At 50.8% G+C, this 21,881-nt stretch overlaps 1 protein-coding gene and 1 long non-coding RNA gene across 2 annotated transcripts in view; both read left to right on the top strand.

The window, feature by feature from the left end:
• Positions 1 to 21,881, top strand: part of LOC128773439 (uncharacterized) — a 116,053-nt gene that overhangs the window by 21,187 nt on the left and 72,985 nt on the right. The window lies entirely within an intron of this gene.
• Positions 19,943 to 21,337, top strand: LOC109253448 (60S ribosomal protein L4-like). Its single transcript, XM_053890086.1, has one exon. The coding sequence runs from the start codon at positions 19,997 to 19,999 to the stop codon at positions 21,260 to 21,262; it is 1,266 nt and encodes a 421-aa protein (XP_053746061.1). The 5' UTR covers positions 19,943 to 19,996; the 3' UTR covers positions 21,263 to 21,337.

The raw sequence follows: 21,881 nt of genomic DNA, 5'->3' as shown, positions 1-21,881 counted from the left end.
CCAAACTAGCTTTGTTTGGTGCCAGCTGTGTGTCTCCGGAAGAGATAGGCTTAATTTTTTTTCTATTTTTTTGGCAAGGCTTTTATTTTAGAATAGTTTTTGATTTGCAGACAGACTGCCGTTACTACAAAGAGTTCTCCCGTACTCCAGATCCAGTGTCTCCTGTTATTAACGGCCTGCATCGGTGTGATACATTTGTCACAGTTAACAACTCAGTACTGATGCATTATTATTAACTAGAGTCCATACTTTGCTCAGACTCTACTGGATTTTCCCTCAGATCCTTTTTCTGGTCTGGGATCCCACCCAGGACACCACGTGACATTCATCATGTTTCCTTAGGCGCCTTGCGCAGTGACGGTTTCTCAGATTCTCTTTGTTTTTGATGACTGTGGCAATTGCAGAGAACCAGCCAGGACTTTTGTAGACCGCGCCACAGCTAGGATTTATCTGTCTTTCCTTCTCATGATTGCAATTTCAGTTTTGAACCCCAGTTCCTTTCCTAATTGGCTGGTGTTTAGGGGGCACTTGCTGTGAGCCAGCATAGTGCTCTGCCTTTCACCTAGATGATCTCGTGTAACCCCCTCAAAACCTAACACCAAGTAGACACCACTGTTAAACCCATTTTACAGATGTGGGAAGTGAAACACCCGAGGACCAGTAAGTTAGCCAACGTTGACAGCTGGATGGATGTGCAGCTGGGTGCCAAGTTCTCTGAGGACCCCTGCTATGATGGGGAATTGATCCTGATGCCGTAAAACTGTTGTCTATATCCTGCAAGGTGGATGGGCTCTAGTTTGCATTATGCCAGCTTGTAAGCTTCCTGCAAGATGGTTTCCTCCAGGTCTGCAGCTTTGCTTGGTGGCCTGGCCGACTAGAGCGAGCGGAAGGCCATCCTAGGCAAGGGAGCCAAGACTTCTGTTGGCAAGTTGGTGCCCATCCTGCGGACCTGGGACAGTGCCGAGCTGGTGGTTCCCAGCTCCAGGTGTAAGAGGAATCTGTGGAAGAGCTGGAATGATGAGATACTCCATTAAGGAGTAAGGGATTTGCGTTGGCGCGGATGTGTACGGTTGGGCGTGCGGAAGGACAGGAGGACAGCCTGAGGCCATTTCACTCCAAGAGCAGGGAGTGTAAGCCAGCCCCTCTGGGCTCCTTGCCCACCATCTGCACTTGGCTTTGTCCTGCCATGGGGCGCTGTGAGCTCCGTTTCTCCTCTGTCAGCTGGCTTCCTTGGGGTCCCAACAGCAGGACGTTGCAGAACTGGAGGAGAAGGGGACATTCTCTTTGCCACCTGTGTTCCAGCCCATAGCACTGAGGCACCAAGTCTCCTCTCTGCCACGACCCAGAACCAGCCCCCTGGTGCCCCTGAGAGGTTCCTGCAGCAGCTGGGCTGGGCAGCACACCTTCTCTACCTTCCCAGCTTCTAGGTTTGATGGTGAACGAGGAACATTGGCTAGTTTAGCACGGCCCCCAATCCAGTCATGTGCGGACCACCCTGTGGATTTCCTCCAAATCCTATACCTTCGGGCAAGTACGTATTGATTTCCTTAAATATAACCGTTCTAAGTTTTGATGTATTTATTTTTAAAGAACATTTTACATCATCATGTGCAGTGGAAAATCTTGCCATAATTCATTTAAAAAAATGTGTGACAATTAAATAAGCGTTTGTTCTTCTGGCGCCTAGAGTCCCTCTCTTTCCTGAGGTGGTGGGTAGCAGGCTTGAGGAAACCCTGGGTATCCAAATAATATTTATTGTGTGCCTACGGATGCAAATGCTTTTGTAATTGCTCTGGGGTTTTACACAGGTGACCTGGTCCCAGAGTAGCATTAAATCAGGCTTTCAAACCTCCCTTCCCCATCTCCTTTCCACCCAGGATGGGTGACCACACACGGGTCTGGAGTCCTTTGAAATACCCCGTCGGGACCTGCTTCTGTCCCTAATGAGTGTGGCTGGTGTGAAGAACCGGGGACCCCCCAGTGAGAATAAAGAGCTTAACTTGAATCACTCACATCACACATTAGTTGAAAACCCCCAGAAGTTTAAAAGGAATTTATTTATTGTAATTTATGGAAATATATTAGAGAATTTCCTGATGTAACTGAAAAGGTCTAAATTGTATTCAAAGGAGAATACTTAATGACATGTTAGAAGGTGCTCTATTGAAAGGTATTTGTTAAAGTGCTCCCAATTTTGACAAACATTTGTAGAAGCGATTTTTATTTTTTATCTTGAGGGAACAGAAGTAATATATGGATAGAAACTTTGAGTAATATTCACAAATGACATTGGGAAGAGTGATTCAGCATCTGACGTATTTTCTCTTGCTTGCATAATAAATCAGGCATCAGTGGCTCATGTACATAATTATCAGAACTCATTTTTGTAAAACCAATAACTGATGTTAAATCAGGATTTTTTTTTTAAGATTTTAAGTTAAGCAGATGGTAAGAGACTCTTTCTTGTGCTGATTCGTCTAATGAGAATCGGAGGACAAACGAATGTAATTTCACAAGATCAAGGTAAATAGAATAACCACTATGTGCGTGTACATTTATAAACGTATTTCTGTTCACACGTCCGTGGAGCACATCACATGAGGCACATTCACCACAGCATGCGACCGTCACTGCTCCCATTCTCAGCATTTTTCATCTTCTCAGACGGAAGTTTTGTGCCCATCCCCCTTGCCCCCAGGACCCTCGTGCTACCTTCTGTCCGCATGGATTTCCCTGCTCTCCATACCTCGTATGAGGGGAACCACGCAGTGCCTTTTCGTGTCTCACTCCACTTAGCATGTCTTCAAGGTCTGTCCCTGTTGTAGCAGGGTAAGAACTTCATGCTTTTTGGGGGGCTCAGTATTATTCCAGTATATGTGTATACCGTATTTTCCTTACCCATTCATCTGTTGATGGATATTTGAGCTGTTTCTGCCTTTTGGCCATCGTCACTGAGGCAGCCGTGAACGTCGGGGGCAGGTAGGTATTTGAGCCCCAGCCTTGAGCTCCTTGGGTACATACTAGGAGTAGACTTTGCTGGGTCATATGGTAATTCTATGTTTAACTTCCCGGGGAGTGCTTTTGCCATGTTTTTGTGCCAAAGGATTTACTGGGGAATTGAATCTGCCTATCCGTTGTGAGAGGGACTCCCTAATTTAGTTCATTAGATAACTAGCAGTGTTTTTTCCTTTCTTCACACACTCATTTTCATGGGGCGTGTCCTCATTGCCAGCAGGGCGGTAGAAATGGCTAGACAGCCAAATGTTGTCCTTGTTCTCATGGAACACCCATTCTCCTGTGGAAACTGGAAGTGAGGAAAGCAGTAGATGAGGTCAGAGTCAGAATGCCCTGTGAGGAAAACAGGAGGGAGCTGGTGGGTGGGGGGACACAGAGTCCCTGTGGCCCCTGACAGGTGGTTGCAGGGTCCCTGTGGGTGTGACATTGGAACATCAAATCCCCCTGGGGTGAAGCTTCAGGAATAGGGGAAGGAACAGCGAGTGTGGATGCTTGGAAGCCATCCTGGGAGGACGTTTGAGGAGCATCAGGCAGGCCAGGGTGGCTGCAGCCACGTGAAGACGACACGGGGTGGGTGCTGGAGGGGACCAGGGGCTGGGTCACAGAGGGCCTCGTCAGCCATGTCGAGAACTTTGAGTATCATTTGCAGGATGGAAAGCCATCAACGGGTTTGGGGCTGGGTGTGGCGAGACCTGGCTCAGGTTTTGAGAGGGTCTTTCTGCTTGTTGGGTGGGGAATGGCCACAAGAGGACCAAGAGGGGAAGCCAGGAGACTGATCTACAGTCTCAGGACCCGCGACAAGGCAGTTCTTCCGGGCTCACGTGGCAAGTGCATGAAGAGCATGTTGGGAATGGCACTTTGAGTTGACATTGAGGTTGCTTTCAAAGAAATGACCCTCTTTCAGCGTCTGCATTAGAAGGGCTGTTTGGAGTGTTCACCTTGCACTTTAAATTGCTTGTCAAGATCATTGCCTGGTGCATCCCCGTGATTATGCACAAATGGCCAGATGAAGAGAAAATAGCATCAACGTTGTCTTCGTCGTCTCAACAACTGGTGTCTGCTCCTTGCCCGAAGACACTGAAGATGGAAGGCTGGGTCAGGATGCTCCTTTCTAAGCTGTGACCCAGGAAAAGTAGCCTGTGAGATGTTACCGGGCTTTCTTTCTGTGAGCTTCTCTTACGCTGTCTGGAGAGAACTGGATGTGAACGAGGAACTCAGTGAGAAATCTGAAAGGCTCGCCCTGCAGACCTCCACGGCCTGGCGACCAAACCCAACTTTTAGGTTGAAGAGAAAGACCACCTTGGGTCCTAATAGGAAAGAAAAAAACCTTAGGCTTTTAAATAACTTTGTTTATTTCACAAGGTTTTATAAACTTAGGGCCCAGATGTTCTTTGCTACAATTTATTGCTGAAAGAGGGGAGGAGAGAAAAGGAGCAAAAAGATTAATTGGCTCATTTCGAGTATATGTTTCTTTTGACAACTGAAGAGTTATTGCCGAATTTGATATAAAATAAGATGTTATGACCTGACATTTATCATTTGGATTTATTTAGAGTAACTTCTCCAAATTCAATAATGCCAGGAAGCAGAATTAAGCTGGGTAACTCTATGGGATGCCCTGTAACTCCACTGGGGGCTGCCAAGCACAGATCCCCACCCTGTAAAGTCTGTAATGATGACCTCGTGCATTTTCTTACCTCCTTCATGTTGAGGAGGCTGTATAACCACAGGGATGTTATTTATTTATTTAGTTTTTACATGTTAAATCCCATCCTATCTCCTGTGGAAAGCCCAAAAAGATATTTTAAAAACCCAAACAAGATAAAGAAACATCAAAGGGCCAGAAAGTCTTGAAATATAGAAAGTAAATAGAGTCAGACTTCCAGGGAAACAAAACTAGAGCCAGTACTTGGGGGGCGGGAGCTGAGAAGGTAAGAAATGAGCCAAAGGTCCTGGAGATGCAAAGTGGGGGGGGGTTCCCGGGATTCACTGAGGGTCTTAGTTAATAAATCAGGTGGGGCAGCTCTCCCCCTTTCCCATTGTGTTAAGTAGGAATGGCATTCCCTGAGGCCAGGGCGGTTGGGGAGGGCTCAGGCCAGGGAGCTCAGGCCTGGGGAGGGACAGGGAGCCCCGACCGAGGCAGCATCTCCAGCCTGCCCAGCAGGAGCTAGGAGTCAATAAATGGAACAGGCAGCAAACCAGGGATTGACAGAAAGATAGGTAAATATTCACGTATCAGCAAACACTTGAGGAGAGTCGACATGAGGCACGTGTGTCTCCGAAGGCAAAGGGTAGAAAAACTGTTAACGAGATGGGTCACTCTGCAGAGTAAAACCCAGAATGAACCTAACTGGACTCACGGAGGGGTTCGGGGAGATGCAGCGTCTGATGTGAGCACCAGCCAGAGGTCCGGGAAGTCAGAAGTGGGGATCTGGACTAGAAAGCTCAGGATGTGGGCAGAAGACCCTGAGGGGTTCCAGTGTGCAGCAGAGGGGGAAGGGGGCGGGGTGGAGGGGGAGGGGAGCGTCCACGAGGTTGGCATCCGGACAGAAAATTCTGGAAGGATGGAAAAGAGGCAAAGTAGAGGATGAAATGGAAAAAGACGAGAAAAGAAATCCATGGAAATGCCCAGGGCGAGAGAGCCTGCTGCACAGGGGGCGGGGGAAGGCCCGGATGGCCCCCAAGACACCCGCGGAACTTCTGGAAACCAGGGGGAGCAGGACACCCAAAAGCCCAGAAGCAAAAATGATGTTTCCTGCTAAGTGGCAAAATTCAGACTGGCACATGGCCTCTCATCGCCTGAGTGCGGTGCTGGGAGCCGGTGGAAGAGTGGCCTTCCAGTCCCCAGGGAAAAGGGCATTTGCATGTAGCATCTTAAGTCCTCCAATGCAGTAGCGTTGGGGTGAGGGCACAGTGGAGGCATTTCACATATGCTGGGACCAGAGATGCTCTGAGAGTTGCTTGGCTATGTCCTCAAGCAACGCATATAAGCAGTCCAAAATTAGCATAGGTTTGCAACACAATTCAGATAATGATAGAAATGTGCCAAGTGGAGAAGAGAAGCTCCTTCATTGTCCTCTCCTAAGAGAGACAGAGCTTGAGTGGGGGAGGGGCAGAGAGAGAGGGAGACAGAATCCAAAGCAGATCCAGACTCCGAGCTGTCAGCACAGAGCCCGACACGGGGCTCGAACTCATGAACTGGGAGATCATGACCTGAGCTGAGGTCGGACACTTCACCCACTGAGCCACCCAGGCGCTCAAAGACACAGTCACTTACAGGCGTTAACGTTTGTGAACCTGCGTCTTTATGGAAAGGCTGCATTCTGTAAAACAGTGGCAAGATTGCATAACGACCTTTTGCTGTGGAGACGCACCCTACTCCCTGACTACCAAGTTCCTTGTTCTTTGTAAAGGCTGCCTAGGCTCCTGTGCATTAGAGAGCCCTAATTTATTTAAACAGTCCCTATTTGTTTAGTGTTCAGATTTTATATTTCACCAGGAAATGAGTACCGTGGTGAACATTTCTTGGACTTTGAGTATCCCTACAGGATAAACTCAGAGTGCGGGTACTTGCTGGACAGGGGCGGGCAGCTAACTCTGCTGGACCTCGATGGCTATCCCCCCACGCCCCCCCACCAATCCTGGTACTATTGTCACCACTTATCCTGTAGGTGACTGAGCGTTGAGCCCCGCATCTGCCCCCTGGGCCAAGAGGGGAGGGGTGCAGGTGCTGGAGTCCCCCTCAAGCCCCCCCCCCCCCCCCCCCCCCCCCCGCTGCCCTGACCCGGGCTGTGAGGTTTGGCCTGCAGATGGCACTCCTGCCTCTCCCGCCCAGAGAAGCATCTTAATTCTAAAACAAAAGGAAAGTAAATTGCTCTGGTTCCTGAGGCAACCCAGATCGACTATGCCTTACCTTCCCGGCTGTAAAACTCAGATAACTTTGTGATCCACTATTCTTCAGAAGAAAAAAGAAAAGATTATATTTGACCATCTTTTTTGAAATCTTTAGAATTGCATCCTTTGAAAATAAGGCTTTGAGAATTTCCAACAGTGTGCATCCAGTCAGTGTATTTCAGGAGAGAAGAAATAATTTAGGTTTCAGCTTAGTTGTTTTTTTTTTTTTTTCCATCTCTAACTTCTAAAAAAAAAAACTTTTAAAAAGGAAAAAGAAAAAAAAACGCCTCTTGATCCAAAGAGAACAAATGGAAAGCTCTATGATAATTTTGCAGAATTAAGCCTTCCAGGGGGCAATGGCCTCTGTGGTCCTGTGCAGATTGGTGCTTAATTTCCAGGGTTAATGCCAAGCGATGATGGGAGTGCAGGGTGTTCCCTGAGTCTGGGAAGGGAGGGAGTGTCACTCCCTTGCTTCGGGGTGTGTCTCCTCCAGGGTGCGGGGAGACAGATCCAAGTTGGCAATGAACCAGAGAACCTCTCTGCCCAGGCAGAAACTGGGGTTCGTTGGGGGGTGAAGTGGAGAGGAGCCGTGCAGTCAGGTGTCCCGACCTGGGCCCTGCTTCTCTGTGCTTGGTGGCAGCGGCCGGCAGAAAGCGAAGGCAATGCTTACGATGCACTGAGGACCCGCTGTGCCTTGGGTGCCCCCCCCCCCCCCCCCCCCCCAGCTCACAGCAAAGCACCGGGCTCTGTGGCACATTCGGGCTTCAGAGCACCGTGAGCCCTGACTTGCTCTGGAAGGAGAGAGAGGCCCAGCAGGGAGCGATCAGCAGAGGAGGCTTTGCCCTTAGAGGTTTTTATTCCATGAATCCTTTCAGAGGCGAAGTGCATCCACACCCTCCTCTCAGCACAGAAGGTTCTGGGATGCGGCTACCTTGGGGAGTCCCAGTGAAGATTCTGAGTTGTTCAGGGGTAAGGAAACCCCGCCACAAAGCGAGCCCCTGTCATGTTGCCGTCATTCCCTGTGTCTCTAAATAGGCGATGGCAACTTCTCCCGGTCTTTGCGGCCTCTCTGGTCTGCCAAGTTCAGGAGTACTGTCGACTGGTGGGTGGAGTGTGCACCGGCGGAGAGCTCTGCTTTGTCGGCGTTGTTAAAAGTCAGCTTGTTTCTTTGTGCAAGTCTCTTATTCCACTGAAATGGGGTCCTCGGTGGTTGGTGTAGCCTGAGTGTGCACACGCGCAAAGTCAGCTGCTCAGTGCCATGCAAGCATGATGCTCGATACCTGTGCCTTCCCTGAACAGAAACCCGAAGAAAATTGGATGGATCTTAAAGGGTGGTCGTGAGCGACTGGTGCTCCCAGGACCGACAACTGCTGTGAGGTGCTGAGCAGGACCCTATGTATGTGTCCAGGGTGGGACTGTGTCTCATTTCAGACCCCATTTCAGCCCAAGACAATAGACGGCAAAGGTGGACGCATCTCAGAGCATCACCTAGAATGTGAGGCGAGGTGGGGAGCAGGGCTGGCCCCAGGCGAGGACCCTGGGCTGGTATCCGGGAGTGGACAGCTGGAGGTCATGCTGAGTGTGGCCGGAGGTCAGCAGTAGAGTAGTGTTTTTAGGGGCCTGGAGTTCAAGGCGAAGGATGATCTTCAGTGTTGAGTCTCCATCGGAAGCAGACTCCAGGATTGGGAGGTAGGGCGTCAGCAAAGCAGGAAAGTAGGGGGTGGACCCAGGCAGTAAGACACTGGGGGCAGCCATTGGCCAGGTCAGAGGAGGGAAAGGGTAGGGGAATCCACACCACTGCTCACTGCTCCCGGGCCACATGGTCTCTGTGCCTCACATGTTTTCCCCATGTACTGAGCTCAGTGCTGGGGAGTCAGGCAGCCTCGACCGGGTCTCATAGCCAGGCCACAGTGGGAACCCAAGCACCTTGACTCCAGAGCCTGTGCCCTTGAATGGTACTGATTCTGCCCGAGTTTGTGCTGCTAGGAGTTAGTGGGACAGGACTGGCATCCAGGCTGCCAGACTCCGTGGGGGCCAGACCCCCAGCCGTGGCCGTGCGGTTCTGCCCCTAAGACTGGTACCCGGTGGGGGCTCCCATCTCCTCGTCCCAGTCCCAGTTCCAGTTAAGGGCTTTCCGGGCTTCTGAGTCTCCAGCTCCAGTCACACCAGATCCTCCCTCTTCTTCCTCTAGTGTCCCCTGACCTCAGCCTCTGTCCCTGCAGCGTCTCACCGCTCTTGGGATGATCTGGCTCATAGGAGCTGCTGTCTGCCTGCCCTCCCTGTCCACCCTGCCCCCTGTCTGACCCTCTCCTTCTTGCTCTAACGCATCCTCTCCTTTGGCATCAGAGCTTCCAGAGCACTGACAAAGCAAAATGCTCCTCTGCTGAGAAGTAGCAGTGACTTCCCCTTTGCCCTACAGTGTGACCTTGCTTCCTGTCCTTGTTCCAGCTCTTGTGGGGGAGGCTACCCGGAGCCCCATGTGGAGGAATCCTGGATCAGAGCTCCCGGAGCCAAGATTGATCGGCAGTGCCTGCCAGGGACACGGGCATGGCGGGTAGAGGTCGGCCGGTCCATCCTGGTCTCTCTGACCGCTTGGGGTCGCTTGAACATGCTGCGTGCTATTGTAAGTCTGAGTTTGGCAAATGTTCCTTCCATTTCATGCGATACTTTTCCCCTTGGATCACCTGGTGAACTCTTAATTGCCCTGCGAGACTCTGTTCTGCCAAGTCACTCCTTGGAGCATTCACCTGACCCCACTGAATGTTTTATCCCGGCTGCTGCCGTAACTCTTTGTCTATCTCTTGGCCCTCCCTTCACTATCTTATGACTGTCCACCACCCCTCCCCATTGTTTCTGTGAGTCTCTGAGAGCGAGAGCAGAGAATGTTTTATAAATTGCGTATCCCCAGTACCCAGCACTTAATTAATATTCAAAAGTGAGTATTGAGTTTTAGAAATCTTCATCCCTTATACCTGCTTTAAAATCAGCACAAGATGGCATGATTACATGGGGTTCGTATTTCACTGTATAACGCGAGTCCTTTACCTGGCCTAGCCTCTAGGAGAGAGCACGGGGAAAGAAATCGAACTGAAAAGAGAGGAGGAATTCAACTGAGGAGAAGCGAACTTCCAGGCAGATTCCGCACTTCCTGTGCTTCAGCTCGTCCGTGGTTAGCAAGCACGTACCCAGCGCCCTCTCTGTGATGGCTTCCCCTGTTCTTCGGTGATGAGACTCTGTGTGTTGGGGGACGAGAACCAGTACCTCGCCTGGTCTCAGGGTTCCAGGGAGATGTGGTGCCAGGGCAGCATGGCGCCATGGAAACAGGCGTGGGCTAGACCCCAGGTGATGTGGTGTGAGAGCCAGATCCCCCCTAAACAGGTCGGACTTGCTCGTACACAGAGTGAAGGAGGCAGTGCAGTCATGGCCGACACAGATGGAGCATTTGCTGTTTTCACCCCTTTGGTGACACACCTTCCACGATTAGCCTGTTGAATCCCAAGGAAGGCATATTACTGTGCCCGTTTTACGGACACAGACTGAGGCTCAGGTTGATGGAGCTATGCTGTCTTCTTCCTGAAATGTAGCACGGAGAATGGTTTGGGCAACCACCCAGTGGTCACTATCATTCATTCACTTGGCAGCTTCCTTGGATTGGGGGGGTCAGATGCGCACCGGTCTCAGAGTCCAAGGGGAGGCAGGCTCTCAGGAAGAAGTCACAGCAGGGGGCAGTTACTCGGTTCTGTGCTCTCACACCCCCCTGTATGTTTGCTCCAGAATCTACCACATTCTGCCTTACCCCATACTTAACGCTGTGCACATCTGTTCTTATCATAGGAGAGAAAGTTCTTTGAAAACAAGGACCATATGCTTTTCATCTGTCTCCGGGCCTGCCATGGTGCAGACCAGACCACCTGCAATTTCTGAATCGATGACAAACTTAACTCTATCATTGCAGCCATGATTTTGAGGTGCATTTGGGGGAATCCTGTTTTCTTGGGGAATTAAATCAATATCACATACATTTATTGAACACCTACTGTGGGCTGGACCCTGGGGTGCACCAGGTGAATGTCACATCATCCCTCCCCTCGGAAGGTCATAGCCTAGAAAGGAAAGCGAGTGCTTCTGTCTAGTCTGTGCTCAAGGGTCATCGTTCCTGAGGCATTGGATGAATTTGCATGCCAGGCATCTGTGCAAAAGCTTCCACTGATTTTTCACGAAGTGAACTGATGGCTGATCCTGGTGAGTGAATTCTGTAGCTGCTGAGGAGAGATAGCCTGGGGGAGATTGGAGGGGGTGCGCACTTGACACGGGGAGAGAAGGGCAGAGCTCAGGAGATGATGGTGGGGAGGGATCCTGAGTGAACAGACCTTGACCTTGCTTCAAGTGCGCAGGAAAAGTTGCCATTCTGTGGGGCTGCTGGGTGGGGCTTCACATCATGCTGACCAAGGGGAAGGTGTGACTTTGAGTCCAGACCGCAGGGCGACTCCTGTCTGTGCGGTGTTGGGTCTGTGCCACAACATCCTCATCTGTAAGATGGACTTGGACCGTGATCCTCCCTTCTGGGCTCACGGAGAGGGTCGTGTGAGTAAACCTCCAGACAGGCGTCCTTGCTGCTGGGTGAGGGGCGACTAGTGCCCGGCACCCCGGCAGCCCCACCGCGGGCTGATTCTCAGTTACTCGCGGAGCTCGGACAAGGCACAGACTCTCTGACACGTAGCCACGAAGAGGGTGGAGGTGCATCTCTGTGGGCTCACGCGGAACGATTTCCAGGTGTGCGCCTAGGTGAGGAAGCAGAGTGCTGGTCAACGTGTAGGTGGTTTCTGCTTGTGGAGAATAGTGGGGAGATACAGGTGCGTGCTCATATGTGCTCAGACTCTTTCTGGAAGGATCCACATGGCACTGCCACAGAGGGCTCCGTGGAAAGGGAATAGGGGGCTGGGATTGGGATTGGAGGGGCGACTTGAACAGCTCGAAATTTATAACAAAGAGTTCATCTTTGAACCCAGATTCCTGGGCCCTGTTTCCAGAATTCTTACCCTATAGTTTTCAAGTGGAATCTGGGAATATGTTTTTTATAAAGTTCCCTGAGTGAAGTGTATGGCCTACTGGATTCTGGAACCCCTGCTTTAGTGATAAGGATTACACGGGGTGCCTGGGGGGCTCAGTCGGTTAAGTGTCCAACTTTGGCTCAGGTCATGATCTTACAGCTCATGAACTCGAGCCCCGCGTCAGGCTCTGTGCTGACAGTTCGGAGCCTGGAGCCGGCTTCGGATTCTGTGTCTCCCTCTCTCTCTGCCGCTTCCCCACTCGCACTCTGTCTCTTTCTCTCTTTTTCTCTCAAAAATAAATTAACATTAAAAAATTTAAGTAGAGAGAGGGTTACCTGACAGGGGTTTGGAATCAACAGCCACTCTTGCAGTGGCAGTTTGCAATCTTGTGTTTGTAGAAGGAAAACTGAGCCTGATGCGTTGAATTGACAAACCTGAAATCATTCCTAAGCCCCTTCTCCCTTTTGTGTCTCTGCTTCAGAGGCTGAAAAGGGAATGTGTACTTTCTCAGAATCCTAAGCATTTAGGAGTGGTCATGTATAAACACAAATGTTTTGGGCAGTTGTGGGAAAACCTTGGCTTTTGGGAGAGGAAGGACTGATTTAAATACTTGCCTTTCATTTTCTCTTTGGCCTTGAACATCTCTGTGATATCTGGAGCTGTGGAAACCATTTTGCACTTAACGAAGGAAGACCGAGGGAAATTGTGGAGACCCCAGCCCTGATATCCTTAGACTTCTGGAATGATATCAGCAGCCACCTTCTCCGACTTCTTGACATGTGGGAAAAATTAACCTCGTTTTATTAACGTTGAATAGGTTTTCTGCTATTTCCAACTGAAAGGGACCTCCGATGTGGGCACTGAACTAGAAAGCAATAGGTTTGGGGCCTTGCCCTGGTTACTTTAGATTCGCTGAGTGGCCTTGGACAGCCTTCCTTCCCTCTCAACCTAGAAAATGCGGGGTGGGGACCCGAAGACACCGCCAAATCCTTCGTGATTTCTGCCTTTTGTAAGATAACTCACAAGTACTGCTGCTCCTTCCTTTGAGAAGTGCCGTCTAGATCCAGTAGGTTCACTTGGCTACAAACAAGAGAAAACTGCTTTTCCAGGTTAGGCGGGAAAGTGTTTGATTTGAAGAGTAGCAGGGACCCCACTAAATTAGCAGGGGTACAGTGGGGGGACGGAGCCAGCACAGACTTGACGACAAGGGCAGGGGTGCACAAACTGTGGCCTGCAGGCCAGATGCAGGCTGCCGTCTGTCGCTAAATAATGTATCGCTGGAGGGGAGATGCGGGGCTCCGGGAGCTTCCGTGAGGGCAGAGTCAGGACAGAGGTGCACGCCGCCTAGAGCTGAAAATGTTTATCATCTGGCTCTGCACTGACACAGGTTCACGGCCCCTGACCTGGGGGCCGAGCCTCAACAAGAGATGATAAGGAGGAAGGAAGACCAGGCCCGAGCTCAGTGCCCCCTCCTGTCGAGGCCCCAAGTGCTCCTGACTGGCGCCCACCACTTTGTGTCACCCCTTCCATCTGCTGCTGCTTCCTTGTGTGGCCGTGTCTACTGTTGCTTGAGGGCACATGTGTGTCATTGCATTTGTTTCCTGCCTGCTGTGTGGAGATATCCGGCCCCTGGGGACAGGCGTCCACCTGTCTCCTTCCCTGTGCGCCTCGGCCACCCAGAATACGCCTGACACACAGCAGGTGGTCAGTGAATATTTGTTGAACAAATAACTAAGTTCTAGCTGTTCTTTAGGTATGCTGCTCCATTTCCTGCGGCCAGGAGAGAGTCTGCCTGGTCTAACTTGGATCGTGTGTCTCCCCTGTCACCTGGGGACTGACGGGCACTTTGGTCGGCAAAGATGAGCACATCGGGACAGAGGCAAGGCCCCCGAGGATGCTCCGTTGCAGTTACAGAGGAGGGAGTGGTCTGTGATGGATGTGGAGTGTCTGCAAAGCGGCACAGGTCCATTCACGAGACACTGGGTCTGTGAGAGCTGCTGGCACCCTGCTACTCCGACACATTTCTTGCTGTATTCTTATGTCCTCTTCCGCTAGGTGGTGCCTTCCTTTTTCTTCTCTGTCTTCCAGGTTCTCTGGGGCAGGGAGCCTCAGTTCCTGCCTGTGTCTTCTCTGTCTCTCTCTGTCCTCTCTCCGGCCCTCCACGCCCAGCACCCTGCCCGGCAGAGCCAGTAGTCTGGGCTTGATGCATTTTAATAATGACGGAATTCTGCATGCGTTTATATGCCAGCCTTTTAAGCTGAGAAGGCAGAGGTCTGGGGGAAACAACAGGTTGGAACTTCATTACGATCCAGGACATGTCTAGCTGGTGTATGAATCCATCTGCGGTGACTGTTTGGATAAAAATATTCCATACTGGTGGCTCTATTCTATTTGAATGTGTAGATTACTCAATGCTCTGACTACTATTTCCAGAAAGCTTCTTGCTGAAATTTTGTTAACGGTGTGTGTAGGCTTCATAGCTACAAAACATGATCTTCTGGGTGAAAGAAGATTAATGGCTTCAGAGAGACGTGTCGCTCCCTTCCTGCCGCTGGAAAGCATCACCGGATGATGAAGAAAAACGACTCAGGATCTATCTATACCTCCTGTGAAGTGTTCCCCTCCTCGAGCATTTTATTCAACCCATGTCAACCTGGCACAGTACGTTAACGCCATGAGTTTCTTGAGAGGCTTTGTGGCTGATCATATTTTTCTCCCAAGTTCTCGCTAAACACGAAATCAGTAACAAGGCAGATAGGGCTTTTCTTCGCTCCTGAAGATGTTCTCACAGCTGATCTCTTGAATCGGGTAGAATGTCCTTAGTTGAACGTGATCTGCAGGGGAGCGGTGGGTGGGCTGTGTTGGAGCTCATCTTTAGACAGCTTGACTCTGAAAACTCGGTTGAGGCTATAGGCCAGGCCGGGAGTCAGGACCACTGGCCCCCACGTGGGGTCCGCTGCTCGTCAGCCTCAGGGCCTTGGGCACCAGTGTCCTGCCCGTTCTCTGCTGGTGAAACAAGAGTAGTGTGGCTCTTTGTTGTGTGTTGGGGAGCGGCATCCCTGGCCTCTGCCCCCTAGTGCCAGTAGCCACCCCCAGTGTGACAGCCGGAAATGTCCCCAGACACCTGCAGATGTCCCTGGAGTGAGGGCAGAGTGGCCCCTGGCTGATGGCCTTGCTGTACTTGAGATGCTTTAGTGGCAAGTAGAGAGGAGATAGTTCAGTGTATGTCACACCCTTGCATCTGGTTCTTGTAGCTGCTGATCATTCCCAGTGGGCCCTCACTCTCCACCCCGGAAGCCAATGTGTGGATTCCTTCTGGAAGAGGCCACACAGACAGCCCGGAGCAAACACGTCGTCACCAAGCCTTGTGGTTTGTACATTTTCATCCAAGTGTAGTGCACTGATGAGAAGTTCGTGGCTCAGTGGATTTTCACAGGGCGACGACCCCTGTGAGTGTGACCAGCGCCCCAGTCAAGCAGCAGGTTCGAAACAGGAGCGGCACCCCTCCGCACCCCAAATTCACCACTGTCCCGACTCCAGACATCATAGGTTCGTGTTGCCTGGCTTGTTGAACTTCATGTAACAGAGTGTTAAGGGATGCACTGCTTCTGCGACGGGCTTCTTTCCCTGTTTGTTGTGTTTGTGGAGCGAGCTCATGTTGTGTGTGCACTTGTACTCTTCCCTCTCGTTGGATGGCCCGATGTTACCTGAACACACAGCAGCTTGCTTACCCATTTCGCTGGCCGTGGGCCTTCGGGGAGCCTCCGGGTTGGGGATCAAAATTACACTGTGAACATTCTGCACATGTCTTTTGGTGAATATGTGTAATGATTTCTGCTGGGTATGTACCCAAGACTGGAGTTAATGCAGTATAAAAGCAAATGACTAAACAATAATTTTATCGTCTAGTGCAGTGAGTGACACAGAAAGGGTGTCTGAGGCAGGATGCTTTGCAGGTGGTGGTTATGGAGAAAGCATCTCTGAGAAAGCCAAAGGGGCGAGGAGGAGACAACCATTCCAAGATGGTGGACACACGGGAGCAATGCCAAGTAGAGGGAACAACCTGTGCAAAGGCCCTGAGGCAGGCCCGGGCCTCCTATTTTCCAGGAAGTGAAAGAAATGGGCTGAACGTGGCTGAAGCGTAGTGGTCTAGGAGAAGTCTGGACAGGAGCCAGATCACGCAGGGCTGCGAACTCAACGGGAGGGGTTTCGGAAGGACAGTGGGAGATCATTGCAGGGCTTTAAGCAAGGGAGGGAGTAATGTATGGGCTCATTCCTCTTGCGGCCCTGTCACGACTATACTGGAAGTGCAGCACGTGTGAGAGGCTGGTAGTAGGGGTGGCCTGGACAAAGGTGACGGCAGAGGACAGGAAGTGCGTGGATTTAAGATCTATTCTAAAGGTTCAGATGCGGTAATCAGAACAGATGCCATTGTTATTATTACTGCAGCAACCCGTACTTGCTGGTTACCTGCTATGTGCTGGGCAGTGTGCTCACAGTCTTCTATGTAGTGTTTGAAACAGCCCCGTAAGGCGGGTGCTCATCACCTACATCAGAAAGCAGAGGCTCATGGGAACTACCTGATTAGCCGAACCTCTGCACCTGTCACCGGAGGGAAGCGTGGTTGGAATTTGCGTGTTGGACTTGGCAGCCTGTACTCCGTGCCACTGACGCAGTTGGATCCGGGGTCACGGGGTCGGGGAGAAGCCCCAGCCTGTCCCTCACCAGCTGCAAGGCCCACCCGGTCCTTATCCCCCAGCTGGTTTCCACCCAGTAGGGCTGGAGTTTAAGGTGAGGTTGCTTTCAGGGTCACGTATAGCACTTGTAAATGCTAAAGCGGTGCTCAAATTTGCATCGTTATTAGAGAGGATAAACCACCAGTCACAAAAGATTTAGGACAGTTTTCTTCTGGAGAAACGGGCTTCGGAACAGGAGTGGCTGTTTCATCCAGAGACTCTCACGCTCAGAGAGTCCCAGAGGGAGCCCGACCAGGAGCTCCTTTGTCCTGAAACGAGATGGAAAAATCGCAGCTTGGGCTTGAGGGCTGCTCTGCCCCTAGAAATACCTCCCTGTTCTTCAGCCTCTGTTTTCTCCAATAGATGAAACTTCCTTCGTCACAGGGTACTGGCGGTGCCCAGATGCTGTGCCTTACCCCCTTCCCAGGGGTCTGCCCTCTGGAATGCCCACTCCTCGCTCCTGCCTTTTCTGCAGACCTCACCTTGACCAAGCCATCCCCATGCCTCCCCCTTCCCCGCCTCCAGATTTCCTTGCCTCGCCTCGCCTCATCTCCCTTTGTGCTTTGCCCACGCATAATCACCAGCATTTACTAAGTGCTCACTCTCTGCCAAACACTGTTTAAAGAGCTTTGAAAGCACTGTTGCTTTGCTGGGCCTGCCCTAACAAGGGAGGGGTTGTCATCACACTGCACCGCAGGGCTCGGAGGCTGAGGTCTGGAGAGGTTTCAGGAGCGTGGCCAAGGCGGCCATGCTGCCGAAAGGCACCCCTGGGACTTGAGCCTCTGTCTCTCTGTCCACCGCGCTGCCGCTGCCCATCTGTGAATTAATCTGTCTCCTCCTCGAGGTTGGGGCTGCTTCGTTGCTGGTACTTGCTAGCGTGGTGCTGGGCCTGCAGTGGGCCCCGGGAATACACCTGCCGAATTGAATTGAGACCTAGAGAACGTACGGTTGCCATGGGGTGTTTGAGCTGGAGCAGAAACGACCCCATGGAATCCCATGGCCACGACCTGACACGGTGGCTGCCCCCGGGTCTTAGAAAATTCTGCTTCTGACAGTGACGACAGAAAACAATGGCTGAGCGTTTATTTTGTGCCAGACACCGTGCAAAGCACTTACGGTCATGTCCCTGATGGCCCACCCAGGCTTATGCGCGGCATTCCTGCTGTATCGCGCTTGAGGAGGCTTAAGTGAAGTGGGTTGCCTGGCCTGTCGACTCTGTCATCGTGGGTCTGTGGACTGTGACCCCTGGGGGAAGGTCACCCACTGGGGCAGAGTCTGCTGCCAAGCTGGAGGCAGCCACGGATGGACCGTGAATGATCCACAATCACATTTGGTCATTACCTTTCACCTGTCACCTTCCTTATACTGCCATGAAAAAGGTAAGTGGCACCCTGGCCATTTGGTGTCAGAAGTTCTGGTGTCTTTCATTCTGTGTTTTAGTGATAAATAAGGGCGAGGGAAGGAGCTGGAGGAAGTGGTGAAATGGGCTCAGTGGTCCCAGGTCTCCAGATGACCTCCCGGTTACGTGGCTCACGAGGCTGGCTGTGAGGACGCGGGCTGCAGTGGTTGAGGACGTGGGGTCTACATGCCAGGGTCTGCAGGCCTGCTGTTGTGTCAGAGTGGGGGGCGGTTCTCGGTAGGTTCCGTGTGTATGACACGCCTGGGAGTCTGTAAAGGCAGCATTGTGTGGGCCTGTCTGTGGGAAACACGTGTGTGGTCATAATGTGGTTGGGAGTCTCCACTCTGTGGGCCTGGAACATTGGTCTGGACCCAGCTGAGATTCGAGGGAGTAGCCCAGAAGCCCCCTTTTCTCACTGTCACAGGAGACTGGGAGCCGCAGGCCTATGCGAGCACGTGGGATCCACAGGTCCCATCGAGAGATGGACGGTCAGAGCTCTCTCCGTGCCCCTCCCCAGGCTAGGGACTGCGTGATGAGGAGACAGTATGCAGGCGTTGGGGTCAGCCAGACCTGGCAACTCGTCCTGCAAGTTCCGGGATGCTCCTTGGTCTTAGGCTGTACAGGTGAAGCACTGAACACAGAGCCCGGAATGGGAAAAACAGAAGTATTTAATAATGCATATTCACATATACGTGTGCCTATATAAGCACCTGGGTGTTTAGAACTTAAATATGTGATATGTATAACAAATACGCAAAGCAGTAGATTGTTGGAAACATGGACTTCAAAACCATTTCTTTAAAATATATTTTAAATGTGTATTTATTTTTGAGAGAGAGAGAGGGAGAGAGAGACAGAGTGCGAGTGGGAGAGGGGCAGAGAGAGGGAGACAGAATCCGAAGCAGGCTCCAGGCTCTGAGCTGTCAGCACAGAGCCCAACGTGGGGCTCAAACTCACAGACTGCGAGATCATGACCTGAGCCAAAGTCAGATGCTTAATTGTCTGAGCCACCCAGGAGCCTGTTAAAAACCATTTTTAATCATAGAAGTTATATTGTTAGAAATGAAGATTTAAATTTTTGAAATAGGGCCTACAACTAGGAAAAGAGTACATATAAAGCTAGTTAGAAGTAAACATGGTGAATATTTATTATATCGTTTTTGCATATTGTCTCTTTCCTGTATTATTTTTTACTTAGAATTTGGATATTATTGTACATAATGTTTTGAACCCTTCTTTAACAATATACTGGGAATGTTTTCCCCTGTGGTTAAACATTTGTCTTCGAAGTCGTGTTTAATGGCTCATTATGTTCTGCGTGGGAGTTTCCGTGGAGTGCCGATGGACCGAGTGATGCCTGCAGACGCAGGGAGAGATAGAAGGCTTTTTGACGGCAAAGTGTGCAGAGATGGGGAGAGGAGGCGGGGTGCCCGTGAGCTCCCGGCGGCTCCCCCCAAGACACACAGCTGCTGGGGTGTGTCTGTCCTGCTCACACCCCCCAACACGGTGTGAAACTGCCCTTTGCTCACAGCTTTTCCAGCAAGGTGTTGTCAAAAGACGCACTTTACTGATCTGAATGTGTGAATGTGTGGAAGGCAGGTCTCGTTGCTTCTGCTTCGTTTGCATTCCCGAGTGGCTCAGAAACACAAGCAGAGCTCTGCCCTTTGCCCTTCTGTCCCCGCCCGTGTTCCTGTTGGCCTGGGTGCGTTTTCCTCTTTAATTTTTAGTTCTTTATGTAGATGCTATATTTTTGTCAGCTGTGTTGCAATCCAAAGACTTTTTTTCAAACTAGATCTTGTCTTTTATGTGGCTTATGGTGTCCTGTGTCAAAGATTTTGAAGTTTGCTTTTCCTATAGGAGCCGCCGGGTTGAGAGGAGCGTGGCCCTCTCCTCTCCCCGCGATGGCGTGTGCTCGTCCATTGATATCCGTGTACTCCGAAAAGGGGGAGTCATCTGGCAAAAATGTTACCCTGCCTGCTGTATTCAAGGCTCCCATTCGACCAGATATCGTGAACTTTGTTCACACCAACTTGCGCAAAAACAATAGACAGCCATATGCTGTCAGTGAATTAGCAGGTCATCAAACCAGTGCTGAGTCTTGGGGTACTGGCAGAGCCGTGGCTCGAATTTCCAGAGTTCGAGGTGGTGGAACTCACCGTTCTGGCCAGGGTGCTTTTGGAAATATGTGTCGTGGGGGCCGCATGTTCGCACCAACCAAAACCTGGCGCCGTTGGCACCGCAGAGTGAACACAACACAGAAGCGATATGCCATCTGCTCTGCCCTGGCTGCCTCAGCCTTACCAGCACTGGTCATGTCTAAAGGTCATCATATTGAGGAAGTTCCGGAACTTCCTTTGGTGGTTGAAGATAAAGTTGAAGGCTACAAGAAGACCAAGGAGGCTGTTTTGCTTCTTAAGAAACTTAAAGCCTGGAATGATATCAAAAAGGTCTATGCCTCTCAACGAATGAGAGCTGGCAAGGGCAAAATGAGAAACCGTCGTCGTATCCAGCGCAGGGGACCCTGCATCATCTATAATGAGGACAATGGTATCATCAAGGCCTTCAGAAACATCCCCGGAATTACTTTGCTTAATGTAAGCAAACTGAACATTTTGAAACTTGCTCCTGGTGGGCATGTGGGACGTTTCTGCATCTGGACTGAAAGTGCTTTCCGCAAGTTGGATGATCTGTATGGCACTTGGCGTAAGGCTGCCTCCCTCAAGAGTAACTACAACCTTCCCATGCATAAGATGCTTAATACAGACCTTAGCAGAATCTTGAAGAGCCCTGAGATCCAGAGAGCCCTCCGAGCACCACGCAAGAAGATTCATCGCAGAGTCCTCAAGAAGAATCCACTGAAAAACCTGAGAATCATGTTGAAGCTGAACCCGTATGCAAAGACAATGCGCCGGAACACCATTCTTCGCCAGGCCAAGAATCACAAACTCCGGATGGATAAGGCCGCGGCAGCCTTAGAAGCCAAATCCGAGGAGAAGGGTGTTCCAGGCAAGAAGCCTGTGGTAGGGAAGAAAGGAAAGAAGGCTGTCGGTGTTAAGAAGCAGAAAAAACCCTTGGCAGGAAAAAAGCCTGCAGCGACCAAGAAACCAGTAGCTGAGAAGAAGCCTGCAGAGAAGAAACCCACCACGGAAGAAAAGAAACCTGCATAAAACTTAGATTTGTGTATTCCATAAAAGTTAAATCATTTTGGACAGCTAATTATGAATAAAGGCCTAATCAAAGACCGTGAGAAAAAAAAAAAAAGATTTTGAAGTTTATTTTTTTTTAATTTTTTAAATTTCTTTATTAAAAATTTTTTTAACATTTATTTTTGAGAGAGAGAGAGATAGAGAGAGAGACAGCATGAGAAGGGGAGGGGCAGAGAGAGAGGGAGACACAGAATCCGAAGCAGGCTCCAGGCCCTAGCTGTCCGCACAGAGCCCGACGCGGGGGTCGAACCCACGAACCGTGAGATCGTGACCTGAGCCGAAGTTGGATGCTCAACAGACTGAGCCATGCAGGTGCCCTGAGATTTTGAGGTTTCACCTAGTCTCACTTACCTGTCTTTTCTCTGACGGTTTGTGCTTCAGGCGTCTCATTTACGAAGTCCGTACGCACTCCCTTTCTGTAGAGATTCCCCCGTATTGTAGCCCAGGGCTGTGCTGGCAGCCCACCATACTTAGTAGCTCTGTGACGTGGGAGAGACCTCCCTGGGGACCCTGCTTTCTCATTTATGAAATGGGGGTAATAGCATCGGCTTCATGGAATTGTTTTCAGACTTAGTGTAAT

Source organism: Panthera pardus, unplaced genomic scaffold, assembly GCF_024362965.1.
Source record: "Panthera pardus isolate Hobbes unplaced genomic scaffold, ASM2436296v1 HiC_scaffold_25, whole genome shotgun sequence".
NCBI classification, from domain to species: domain Eukaryota; kingdom Metazoa; phylum Chordata; class Mammalia; order Carnivora; family Felidae; genus Panthera; species Panthera pardus.
This window is presented reverse-complemented; position numbering and strand designations above follow the sequence as displayed.